Here is a 14,156-nt window from a genome sequence, read left to right as displayed (position 1 = left end):
CTCCATTTTCCTAAGAATTCTGGGAAACAATCTTAATGGATTATCCAAAATTTGACATGTCTTTTGCAAAATGTTATATCCTCCATGGGTGTGATGGATCTAATGTTAATAAAGGCTCATGTGTGAAAGGCAATTGCATTCTATGTTCCACACCCAAAAGTTTTCGATGAGATACAAATTGTGATTTGCCTTTAAATTATGTAAACACTGGAAGCATTGGAAAATAAAGGGATGACATTAAAGAAAAAAAAAGTATAAACAAAGTTACTTATTTATAAATATAGATATACATATAGTTGTTTACAAAGCTAGTAGTATGATCACCTCCTTTTCTTCTTCCTAAGAAAATTAATGGAAATAGAAACAACTTGGGACTATGTTGCACAGCTTATTTGATTCAAATCTGCCACTTAGTAGAAGCGTAATCTTCAAGTGATTTAAGATTTCTGAATCTTGTTTTCATCATCAATGCATGACAATAACATTTGAAAGTATTGTGAAAGTCAAAGTAGCAATGTCTGCTAAAGTGCTTTGCCATTGTAAAATGCATGGTAGAGATTGTCGTGACCTTTCAGGAGTAATTCTAGCTGCCACTAGTAATTCTAGCTGTCTCTGAGATGGAGTGCATTTCTTAGATTGAAGCATTGGGTGAGTTATGCTAACTTTAGGATGATTGTGGGTGGAGATTTTAGTGAGAAAACTAAAAACCTTTCTCCTTTTTCCTCTCCAGGAAGACTGGAAGTATTTATGTGATTCATTTGCCAATTTTATTCCTTCCACTAGAGATGTCAATTCTTAAGTATTTTCAGTGAATTTAGAATTATTAGAAGTGCGTGTGAACGTGACGGTGTATGCTTCTTGGGAAGTTCAGAAAGAGTACATCGATTCTCTGGTGGTTGGATCAGACTCCATTATCATGAATGAATTGTTCTTAGAAAATTTCCTCTTAAAATTCTTAAATTTCTGCCTACCAGGATGAAGCAAGTGATTATTTTCCAAATACCTGGATGTCGTTTTGAAGTATTTTGGCCCATCATGTTCAGAGACAAAGTAGCTCTGCTTCACATGCTACCTTTCAAGGTCTGAGACTTGATGCTTCTGTTTCCATGTAATTAAGTGCAGGATAGAAATTACACAGGGAGAAGTGATGAACCAGTGGGAAAATCAGATGTTTATTAATGTGTTTTTATTGGGGGGGGGTAGATATAGTTTTCCCAGAATAGCAATGACACCCACATTTCAAAAGAGCTTATTACTCCAAGCATGGATCTTTTTCATGGTTTGTTGTTTTGTTTATCTACCATACTGTTCCTTTTTATTTGATTCCTTTTTATTTGGATGGATGTGGAGAACAGGGCTTAAACCACTCATCTGGGATGTCTCTCATTTGGATAGTATAGCAGCCACAAACGAAGGGCTCTCAGCCAAATTGTGTTCTGTTTGGAAAACAAGGTGTTTTAAGGAAATTGTATGTGCATGCCTTGAGGTGGAATATATACTCCCTGTTTTATACCTGGCTGTTTATGAAATTATACTATATGCCTGACTCCTGTAGGTATTTGAGTTTTGGGATTCTTGGCTTATAAAACTAATAAGATTTTATCAGCAGTCTCTGTTTCTAACTTTGCTGCATTTCGGCAGGTGAAAGTTCTAAATAATAAATAATAAAATCTCTCTGGAAAGTTGCTTCTTTAGGCTAGATGTAGTTCAACTTGCAAAACCTTTTGGGATTCAGCAACAGAAAGAAAGGCTATACGTGCAGCCCTTTGAAATTGTAGCATCTAATGTTTTCACCCTGTATTGCTTTGGAGTTCCTGAAAGATGTGACTATGGTACAGTGAATGCAGCAGAAAATAAAGAAGGGAATAGCAGAAATATGTTAAATTATTATTTCTTCCTTTTTTCTCTTAAACGAATAGAGTTTTAAATGAGTCAAATACGTATTTTAATTGATAAACTGACTTTATATTCACCTATTGGAAACAGTACAACATATTTTACATCAGATTATGAAATATGGATGTTTTACTAAAAGACAGGAAGGGCTTTTTCCAGTCTTTAAAGTAAATACATATTCAAAGGATCTTAAGGCATACCATTTATTCATATTCATATCTATTGAAATACTGTACATCCACATACTTCAATAAATAGTTAAAAACCTGACCTCTTTTTAAATCATTTCTGAATTTCAAAAAACAATTTTTATTGAAAAGATTAAATAGGTAACTTTTGGCTGTCACAAAGCTAAGTACAATGGATAAATTAACAATTACTCAGTAAATTTGATCAATATAGATGATTGGCTTTGATAAATTTCTCAGACTTCTCTGAGTTCACACATTGGGGTATATATATATATATATATATATATATATATAGTTGTGTTTTTTTTTTTTGTCCTGAATTACCTGGGTAATTTTCTCAGTTCTCCAGTCTACTTTCTAGATATAGCTTAAATGTTATGATGAAGCATTAATTTTTCAGTTAAGTTTTAAACACCCCCAAAAGTGGTTTTAAGTTTGACATTCTCTTTCGAATCTTTTAGTGTTTCCAAAAAAACACAATCCTATAATTTGGGCAGTACTTTTCATTATATAATTGCTGCATAATAGAAACTTAATGGTGTCACAGGACTTATGTTTCGAATGGGATCATTGTAAAACATAATTACAGCACTTGCAGTTAAACCAAAAATGCAAATGAATTAAGTCAACTACCCTAATATTCTTCTTCCCTCTCTCCCTTATTTTCTCCCTTCCTTCCTTCATTTCCTCCTTCCTTCCTCCTTTTTTTTCTTCCCTCTCTCCTTACCTCCACTCTTTTCTTTGCAGTCTCTTTCTCAACTGCTCTTTATTTTTCTTTCCTTAAAAAAACCAAAAACTTTAGGGGCAACAAAAGGAGTCCCACAAATGTAACTTGTGGAAATATAACGCTGAAATGAATAGCTAGCAAAATTGTTATAGATCAAAAGATAAATCAATTTCATAAAACCGCTATTCTGAAATTGCAACAATCTTGTACAGTCAGGACTGATAAAATGGAGTAATCAGACATTTCATATGTCTATAAATGTAAAATCATCTACTTGAACATTATATGCAATACATTCACACAAAAAAGCAAATACTGTAGCCTTATTTGAACAATATTGAACTCATAAATACTCATGGTTTCACTCTGTTCAGGGGCCTAAAGACTAGGAATGCTGCTGTGATACAGAAAAACATAGTGAATACCTCCTCTATTTAAAATGTCACTCAAGAAATTCTCTTCTAACATAAAGGCAAATACATATAGCTACTGAGCTATGACTGTACTTCTGTCACATTCTATGGGAAAAACACCAGACTCCACAAATTCGGAATCATGACAACACTTTGAACTAATTATTTGGTTCGTCCATAGTTTATACCTCGATTTACCTCACATTTACCCTACAAACCTTACAAAGAGGAGGTATTTTTAACTCTAGGAAAGCGGTCACTGTATAATATGCATTCTTGATCTGTTTCTTTCTCCCAAACAATGGTACTGATGGTTAACACTTTTGTGGTAGCACCACTATTTCTAGTAAGTAGATTTTTATGGAGTGTGCCACTTTAAAGCTGCAATACAAAAAAAAAATTGTAGTTTACTCACCAATTTCACAAAGAATATTTTTAAAAAGCAAATAAATAATAATCAAAATTAAAATGCCATGTGTGTTAAAAAAGTTTTTAATACATCAGTCAAAATAATGTAATGAATAATTACAGTGAGTAAATTTAATAGCACAATGCCATATTATTGCCATTTTGTGGAAACACTGTATATTTATGCCTCCTCATGTAGGATTCATTTTTCTAATTAAAATAGATTTATGGCGTACTTCGGGGCTAAGCTTTACTCAAAAAAAAATCATGATTTTCAAGCCATTTATTTCAGGGCAAAATATTAGGTATGTTAAGTATGTACAACCTCCATGAAATATCTCATATCTAACTATTAGTGAGTTTTTTTTAATTGTTAATATGACTTGCAAAAGGAGACTATTTGCAGAAATCCCCCTATGTAGTGAAATTGGTAAGTTCATCAAACTTGTAAAATGGCTTTCAAGGTTATGGTCTTTCTTTAGTAAAGAGTAAAACCATGGAAATACTCTTGTAATATAATACTCCTTAAAACAACACCATTTTCCTTAAAAAATGTAGTTTTCATTCTTTATGGTGGAAACAATGAACTATTCATGATAACTTAATAACTAATATATCTTAAGATATTCTAAAAACGGGTGTCTTGTCTTCATTTGATCATGTCTTACACATATCATGTAAGAAGACATAAAGCATGATCATTTTGTCATTGTTTGTGTTTTGACCTTATGTTTTTGAACTGACATTGCTACAGAGAAAGATTTTATTGCAGAACTAGTTATTTCAGGGATTGATCTGCTGCATGCCAGCATGGAATACTTGTTATTATATATTTTGGAACATTTTCTTTTATATAACATGCATTCCAAGCTCTCAGCTGAGTGATGTTTTCAGGTGGAAGATGTGCGAAATGCCCGGGTGCGGGAGCACTTATCTATCACACCAACTTACCTGCCACAGAACCAAATGACTTTGCCGTGTTCACCAACTCACGTCATGTTAGGTGATCGGACTTTGTGTTCTTTCTGACAACCATCTTAAAGATTTTGGCTTGGAGTAGTGAAAGGAAAAGATGCTGTATTGCTGAGCAATCCCTTGGATGGACTTTGCTGTCATTTTAAAGGGAATTATTTCTCAGAGTGGATTCAACATTCAACTGTAACCAAAGGATTCACACGGTAATAGATTGACCTGTACTACGTTAATGAAATTGTTTTTCATCGCAAAACTGAGTTTAGGTGGGGCAAAATTCTCACACCCCACTGGCAAGGAGGGAAGAGATTTTCACAGTCTCACAGCTCCTTCATTCTTTAGAGATAAGATATAGTTTAGCTTTATCATTATGGTTTATTTTTGCTTTCAAATTATAGGATGTGGCAAAACATTTTTATTAGGTGGAGACAAAGAGCAAATTATTATTTTATGAAGGCACACCCATGCTGAACTTACAGGGAAGAGAAGCAGAGCTGCACAGCCAGTTATATTACAAGGCTCATTCCTGAAACCTGAATATCATGCGAGCAGAAAAATCTAGATATGTGTTAGTTATATTTTGAAGAAATGATCCGAAGGCAATATTATTTGCTTTTTTATCAAAAAAGGAAAAAAAAAATGCATCTTTGTCAATGTGGATTGACTCCTATTGAAACAGGGAAATGAATGCTTGTATTGCAGCCTTAAAGAATCACATAGTCACTGCAATATTCGTTTTTGTAAACTACAGCCTGCAACCTAGCAGACCATGACTGAATGCTTTTGAAAAGTTGTAGATTACAAACATGAAATCACAATTAATATCCTCTAAAAGTAATTTCAGAGCTTTCACGTCTTAAAAAAAGGACAATGTGTACTGCTTCACAAGGTAATGTAGCTAATCAAAAAAAGAGTAGAATTAAAGTATTTACATAATGAGCAATTCTACAGAAGGCGATCATCCCCATGTAAGCACTGCTGATTATATCCCACGCTGCTTTTAACAAACTGTACCAGATTGGATCCAGCCATCAGCACTTTCAGAGAATCCTTAAAAGCCTTTTATGGGTCTTTAAATTTATTGTAGAATGGCATTCTTCAGGTAGAATATGCTGGTGAAAGAGGACAGTGTCAACACAAGGTACCAGCAGGAGAAAAGAACGTCAGCGCTCCCGGTAATTCCATACTGGGCTGTACTTGGAGCTGGAAAGAAATGGAAAAGATTAAATCAAAATCTAATTTGTGTCTTTTAGGATCTTAACAATAATCAAAAGGCAGCTGGGTGTACTGGGGAGAGCACTGGCATTGGAGTAGATAGACTTAAGTTCACATCTGGTTCTGCTATATGACAACGTGTGGCCTATGCAACTAACTTCTCTGAGCTTGAGTTTTCTCAAGGGCAAGAGACAAATAATATAATCCACCTGGCAGGGCTGCCGTGAGAATTGGAGATGAAGAACATACAGCACATCGCACTGGGCTGGACACAGGCTAAGTACTTAATAAACAGTGGCTAGCATTATTATTCCTTTTTTTGTACTGTAAATATTTGTATTGGTGGATAATATGTAGTTCATGCATATATATATATTTATTTTTTTTAGCATTTATTTACTATTGAGAGACAGAGAGAGAGCAGGGGAGGAGCCAAGAGACAGGGAGACACAGAATCCAAAGCAGGCTCCAGGCTCTGAGCTGTCAGCACAGAGTCTGACGCGAGGCTCAAACTCACAAACTGTTGAGATCATGACCCGAGCCGAAGTGGAACGCTCAACTGACTGAACCACCCAGGTGCCCCATGCATATATTTTTTTAACACTTATTTTTATTGATATCTATAATTGGCATTGTGTAAGTTTAAGGTGCACAACAGTGTTGATTTGATACATTTATGAATTGCAATATGATCACCACCACAGCATCAGCTAACAACTCTATCATATCACATAATTATCATTTCTCTTTTGTAATGGAAACAATTAAAATCTAGTCTCTTAGCAACTTTGAAGATTATAATACAGTAATGTTGTCTATAATCACTATGCTGTGCATTAGTTCTCCAGGAGTCCATTTATCTACTAGTTCTAAGTCTGTATGTACCTTTAGACAACATATCCCCGATTCCCCTACCCCAGCCTCTGGTCACCATTCTGCTCTGTTTTTACAAGTTTAGCTTTTTAGATTTCACATATAAATGATACTATATATATATATATATTTTTTTTTTTTTTGTGGATCTTTTTTATTGGTCAAATACTTGTACTAAAAGCTGGAAAAATTTTTTGGGGGGGGGATAGGTGAAAAAAAATTCAAACAATCATAATATATTCCAAGGAATATTAGATTTGCATGTATACACTGGAGCAACACAGAAAATTTTGTATCTAAATCTTCCCAGGCAAGGGAGGGATGATTTAACAGAGTTTTACCAAAGGGGACAGTCATTTGGGTAGAGGAAACAATTTATTCAAAGGTATGAGTAAAGGGGAGAGCAGGACATATATTCTAGTAGATTAGTCTTGCTGGACCATGAAGTTTGAGGCTTGGAGTAGAGGGAATTGAAACTGGAACTCTAGGCAGATAGAGTATAACCTTAACTATAAGAAAAATAACAGGTTTTTTTTTTTAAGTTTATTTATTTATTTTGAGGGAGGGAGAAAGAGAGAGAGAGAGAGAGAGAGAGAGAGAATGCACAAGTGGGGAAGGGGCAGAGAGAAGGAGAGAGAGAGAGGAGAGACAGATCCCAAGCAGCCTCTGCGCCATCAGCACAGCCTGATGTGGGCCTTGAACTCACAAACTGCAAGGTCATGACCTGAGCCGAGATCAAGAGTCAGATACTTAACCAACTATGCCACCCAGGCGCCCCGATTTAGTTTTTTTATAGTGATGGAGATTTTAAAGAATTTGGAGCTGTTGAATCGTGTGATTACTTTTATACATTGGAAAGATCACAGTTTCATACTCAGAGAAGCTTATGTAGTACTTGGCTAACAGTCATGTTGAATTCTCACTGAGAGATTTCACCTAGAGAGTCACTGAAGCTTAGAATATGGTGGGAGTCTACTGAATGAATTTCACTGCATTTCACAAGAGAACTGTAGCCTCTTTGAATGTGAATTATACTGTGTTCCAGAAATGGAATGTTGTAGGCATGCTCAGCTTTGCTTGAGACCGATCCTCATTTGTCATAATAAAAATAATAGTAATAATAAAAAACCCTACCAACATACTTTTAACTACCCTCTCTTAATGAAACCCGGATTTCAAGCAATGTTTCCTAGTAGAAAGTGAACCATGTAATAAAAAAATATACTATTTCATCCCCAAAACCATAACTCAAATCCAGAAGCAGTTTTAGTCACAATGAGTTTGAATTAACAGCAGGTTGTTTTTAATAGAGCTTTCACCAGTGACTATATTTCCATATTACAAGAAGAATAAATTGTTTTGTTTGTATCTCTAAGAAATTAAAAGGGGATGAGAGCTGCATTGACCTTTGCAGGGGGAAGTTTTCTTGACAGTACAATTGTTGATTCCAGGTGAATAAAGTTCAAGGTCTAAGATTACTCCTCTTTAGTAAACATGGAGCAAAATCCACTATTTAATGCTTCTATTTGCATCATAAGTGAGTTTTAAAAAAAATGAGAAGATGATGAAGAAAATAAGCCTATTGTTGAGCACATAGCTTTTGAAGTTTTGATATATAAGAAGTCTAATTTAAAACCATGAAATTCCTTAAATTATTTCCTCTTGTTCAAGACCTGGAAAGGTGTTTTGTTTTTTAAAACATAAATAAATATTTAATTGGTCTGTTACCTTCTCAATGACAGCTATTTAAGAGTTATTTTGCTGTTGTTTTTAAAGAATCTCAAGTGCAATAAAACCGGTATTATAGTAAAGGACTAATAATAAGCAAAGCATATAAAATGATTTCATAAATAAGAAATAGATCTTAAAAGCCAAGCATACAAAACAAAGATAAAATTTTTTTTTTTTTTTTTTTTTTTTTTTTTTTTTTTTAAATTTTTTTTTTTTTTTCAACGTTTATTTATTTTTGGGACAGAGAGAGACAGAGCATGAACGGGGGAGGGGCAGAGAGAGAGGGAGACACAGAATCGGAAACAGGCTCCAGGCTCTGAGCTGTCAGCCCAGAGCCTGACGCGGGGCTCGAACTCCCGGACCGCGAGATCGTGACCTGGCTGAAGTCGGACGCTTAACCGACTGCGCCACCCAGGCGCCCCGATAAAATTTTTATTGTCACGACAAATTAAATAGTACATCAAGGGGGTAAAGTAGAAAGAATCCTGAAAACTCCTTATCCATCCTTTAAAGTGCATTTTGGGAGCAATCTTTCCTGAATCCCCTCTCCTTTACCAACACGCTGAACAGATTACCTTACTGTGCCATCATGCCACCATAATATCCCTTTTTATACAGCTATCATACTACATTGTCAATGTTCACATACATATCTATTTTTCTAACCAGACTGTGAACTCTCCTAGGTCATGTTTTATTTATCTTTTTGTTTCCATGTACAGAGAGTGGCAAAGTAGATGCTGAAGAGATGTCTTTTGAATGAATGATTCAATTTAATAAATGAATGGGCCGGAATTAAAAGGAGTAGTTCTCTCCTACAAAACGGAATCTCTTCTGAAGAAGCCACTTGCTTATAGGCCAGAGAATCTACAATATATCATCTTTCATTCATTCAGCCCAAATTTATTGGATTAGGTACCGGGCACTGGGAATACAATAGCTAATAAGATAGGATGGTCCTTTTGCTGCTTAATTCCATATACCCTATCTTTCCCCCCAGTGTGCCTTTATCTTCCACTCAGCCTCCTACTGCCTTAGACATGAAAAAAGTATGTCAATGATATATTTAAAATTAAATATTATAACAGAGTATGTATTTTTCCATTGTACTCTTTAGTTGTCCTATTAGTCCTTCTATTAGTCCTAAAATAAAGGAGGAGCCTTTTGCTGCATCATTAGCCTGCAATTATTACAGGAAATGGACTGTAGACTAGCTATTGATAATCAGTAAGCCAAAAAACAAAGAGTAAAGTCAAGGGAATTTTTGATTACATACCTAATGCTAAGTCATGTACATAATTTGTACCCCTTAAGTATATATTGAGCATCTTTCATGTGCTAGGTATTGAACACAGGCAAAGGCAAATAAAACTCAATCTCCTCTCTTAGGAAAAGTTTTATTATAGTTGGAGGTATAAATAAAAAGGCACATATAGAACATTAGGATATACATACTTATAAGGATAATAAACAAACATGGGAAGGCTCCACAAGGAGTCATGGCAGGTAAGTAGTCTGAGCAGATACAAATACAGTGTTTTTTTTACAAAATGCAATGATATGCACGTGTTAGTGTATCTCACTTTTAAAAATGGTGGCATATAGTCCTTTTACTTGGGGTATCCTATTATTGTATAACCTTAGTCCCATTAACTATTTATTATGTATTTGTGTGTGTGTGTGTGTGTATGTGTGACTTGTTGAGTGATTCAGAGTACTAGGCTAATGGTACTAAAGTTAGGAGTCTCAGTATTATTGGGGCCAATTAGATTTGTTTGGCATGTTAAATATCAATCATCTACTTGAGAAATTATAGAAAATGTTAAGAAATTAAAGAAAATAGCTTCACTATTAGAAATCAGCTTGAAGAGTCAGTTCAAATATCATATGCTTTAAAAAGAGGAAAGTTTGGGGTGCCTGGGTGGCTCAGTCTGTTAAATGCCCCACTTTGGCTCAGGTCATGATCTCATGGCTCGTGAGTTCAAGCCTGGTGTCAGGTTCTGTGCTGACAGCTCAGAGCCTGGAACCTGCTTTGGATTCTGTGTCTCCTTCTTTCTCTCTGCCCCACCCCGCAGCTCATGTGCTCTCTCTCTCTCTCTCTCTCTCAAAAATAAATAAAATTAAAAAAAAATAATAAAAACAGAAAGAGTAAAGTTTTTATAAAGTCCCACATGCCAAATCAATTTGACATCATATTTGATATCATACTTACATATCTATCTTTCCCCATTAGACTAAGAATGTCTTCAAGCCAAGATTTATTATATGTAATTTTTTTCATTGGTACAGAACAGAGTCTGATATTTAGTAGGTGTTCAATAAATATTTGTTGAATGATGATAAGGTTTGTATCTATTTCCCATCCTTTTACCATAAGCACATAAAGGAACACAAGATCTTGACTTCTTTTTTCAGAAGAATATTGTCTTTCATCATTTGTGTTTAACTGCCTTTCTTCTCTCCCTACTTTTAGACTTATTACTGTCTAAGACCTGTACAGAGTCAGAATACCTCTCTTCAGCATTTGAGCAGAAGATAGATCATGAGGCTGATTATAAGGGGGAGGAGCATCCATCCAACTTTCTAGCACTATCGTTTTGCAGCAAACAACAGGAAGTGTAGATAAACCCATGTCCCCCAAATAGAGTCCTGAATTTTTTAGTTAGGAGACATCTAGTGGTGTCTCTGACATGGTCAGATCTGTTGTATATTCTCTGCCATGTTTTTAGTTTCCTGTGAATATTAAACTGCTACTCATCCTAAATAAAATTAGGAGGGCTAGGGCATATGATCAGAGGTGTAGTTGGGCTACGCTGAGAATTTTGATTTCATTCTGAGTGATATGGGAATCCACATGAGAGTTTTGAGCAGAGGAGGCTAGCTGACATTTTTAAATAATCGCTTGGCTATTGTGTGGAAAATAGATGATACTAGTGGAGGCAAGAGTAGAGGTCTATGTTAATCCCAGACCATCAGGGGTCTCCACTGCCTCCTGAGGAAAGCCAAAACTCTGTAGCTCAGCATTCAGGGACCTCTGTTACCTGGTTCTAGTCAACTTATCCAGACTCGTATATACTCCTAGCTCCAGTCACACGAACCATTTTCTGAACACACAGAGTATTTTCATTTCTTGTCATTTGCATATGCCATATCATTAAGTTTAAATGGTCTTCCTTCCTGTCCCCTTCTCCCCCTACCTTAAAAGTCCTACTCATCCTTAGATACCTAAAATACCTTTTACTCCATGAGGCCCCCTGAATCTCCCTATGAATTTTTAGTAACCCATTTATACCTGATTTCAGAAATAGTTCCTTTTTAACTGATAGTACATAAATATATTATATATAGTATATATATGTATAGTATACTATATATATGTATACTATATATGGTATATAGTATACAGTATGAATATTTTACTTCATTTTTAATCTACACTTGCTTAAATTAATGTTTCTCTGATCTTACAAAGCTGTCCTCCATTTTATCCCATAAAAACATTTATTCTCTTCATTATTTTGGTTTCTTTTGAAGGACTTTTATTTAATGCTATTTACTGCTAGGTAATTGTTCAGTTTCCTCTGGTTTGCCAGCTCCTTGAAGACAGGGAGTATGAGCTCTTCCCACCTCTCCCCCCAATATGATGCATGGCCTTTAGAGAGTGGTTTCCTGGCTGATCTAACACCCAGTTGGGTTTTGCTGGGGCTCTCAGGTAGGAAGCAGAAGTGCCTGGGCTAGGTGTACAGTCCAAGCCTCTGGGATTTCTCCCAGTTGTCAACAGGAAGATCCAATCTGGGTTTTAACACACATCTTACATCTTGTCTAATTATGATTATCATTCCCAATTACTTACAGCTGCTGCATATTATTTTCAGTCTTGGCAGTTTTCCCTTGTATTGCTCCAGTTTTTATTTTTAGGCAAAAGCAAATGTAACTGTGAAATATTTAGTTTTGGTATAATACCAATTACTTGCCTAGGCAATTTCCTTAAATTACTCAAGCTTTAACTAAACTAACTTTGAGTCGTATTTTTAAGATTCTTGCTGAAATCTTAGGTACAGTTACTTCAGCTATATTAACTCTGCTTCCATAAAAAAGCTGGCCTCAACTTACATTTTACTGAGGAAGCCTATACCTGGGAAGTGAATGATTTACACCTAAATTAGATTTCATAGAAAAGAGAGTGATTAATGTGGATTCAAAATAGATTGCACATTAGTTCACTGAGAAATTATGCATCATTGATTCTCTCCAAAAAGGCAGGGTACCTGTTTCATTGCATACTGTGGGAGGCATTAGCTCAAAAGACATTTTAATCCTCTCATTAGCAATATCCACCCCTTGACACTATCAGCAAGTGGAGAGGGTATCCAGATTCAGATCATACCCCAATTTCTTCAATCACTTAACTCTGCCTGAACACTGGGTGGAGATGGGGGAGGAAAAGAGAACTAGAATGGAATATGTTTTACCATAGAATGTGCAACTTTGGACTGTAGTGTCTGGAAGAAGCAGGCAAGTCTCAGCACAGGTGACATCATCTCATTATTCCTTTCTGCACTATTTCTTGTGCAGTCAAGTGGTCCAGGCCTTAAGATTGAATGTGTTGTGTTAAAGACACAGCAAAGAGAAGCCCTGTCTTCTCGTGCACTATCTCACACACAGGGCACACTGATTTCCACAGGTAGGCTTTCTTTGTGTGGCTATTCCATGCTCCTGTACTGTAGATCCTCCAAAATCTTCCCTGAGGCTCTAGAGTTAAGGGATACCTGAGTAGCATAGTGATGATGTATGTAGTAGAGCTAACAGTGTATAGATTGTTGGATTCTTTTTTACTCAACACACCTTTATTTTGCCATAGACTGTTTCCAAGAGTAAAGAGAGGGAAACATAACATACCCCACTTTTCACACAGCTTTCGGGACGGTAGAGTAGGGTTTAATTTATGAGCCTCTAGCACAGTGAGCTTCACTTTTATTTAAGGAGAGAAATTAGGAGTTGGTAAACGGCTTCGAATTCCTGCCTATCAGACTTCTATTTTATCTTTCTTAGAAAGAATTGGTCTAACAAGTTCACATTGGTTCATTTTTTTTTTCAAAATCAAAACCTAAGGGTACAGAAAATCTATATTTAGATATTTATTCTCACATTTTAGACTTTCATTTTTCATTTGATCAAAAACTGAATGCCTATCTTCAGGAAGTTCAAACATCTTTTACAGATAGAGCCTTTGCAAACATAAAAATATAAAATAATTATTTCACAGAGAGTATCTTTATTTTAGCGGCACCTGGGTGGTTCAGTCAGTCGAGCATCTGACTCTTGATTTCAGCTCAGGCCATGATCTCATGGTTTGTGAGATTGAGTCCCACATCAGGCTCTGCAATGACAGTGCAGAGCCTGCTTGGGATTCTCTCCCCCTCTCTCTCTGCCCCTCCCTCTCTCTCTCAAAATAAATTAAAGAAAATTTTTAAAAAGTATCTTTATTTTATGTTATGAACAATGAGGAGACTGGCTAGAGAAATCACATGATTCCTTTCTCTTTCTGACTCATGGTATTTCCCTGCCAGCTTGTTCTCAGCAACTACTAAGCTATTTCTCTGGCAGACCACCATCCTTGAATCCTTTCCTGTTTGCTGAATAGCCATTTTGCCAAAGTTCACAGTATACAATCCTATTTACTCAGCATCAACTGCATTAGGAATTTTAAACATATGTTTGTCTCTGTTA

The 14,156-nt window shown here is 35.7% G+C and overlaps 1 protein-coding gene across 1 annotated transcript in view; it reads right to left on the bottom strand.

Moving 5' to 3' along the window:
• Positions 1 to 1,959: 1,959 nt before the first annotated feature.
• NEGR1 (neuronal growth regulator 1) overlaps positions 1,960 to 14,156 on the bottom strand; it is an 840,514-nt gene continuing 828,317 nt past the window's right edge. The window contains exon 7 of the mRNA XM_047873637.1: positions 1,960 to 5,810. Within this exon, the coding sequence (XP_047729593.1) occupies positions 5,686 to 5,810 (125 nt within the window). The 3' untranslated portion in view covers positions 1,960 to 5,685. The remainder of the gene's footprint in view (positions 5,811 to 14,156) is intronic.

The sequence above is a fragment of the Prionailurus viverrinus genome, chromosome C1 (genome assembly GCF_022837055.1).
Source record: "Prionailurus viverrinus isolate Anna chromosome C1, UM_Priviv_1.0, whole genome shotgun sequence".
NCBI lineage: Eukaryota > Metazoa > Chordata > Mammalia > Carnivora > Felidae > Prionailurus > Prionailurus viverrinus.
The sequence above is the reverse complement of the archived record's forward strand: the minus strand, read 5'-3'. Positions and strand labels throughout refer to the sequence as shown.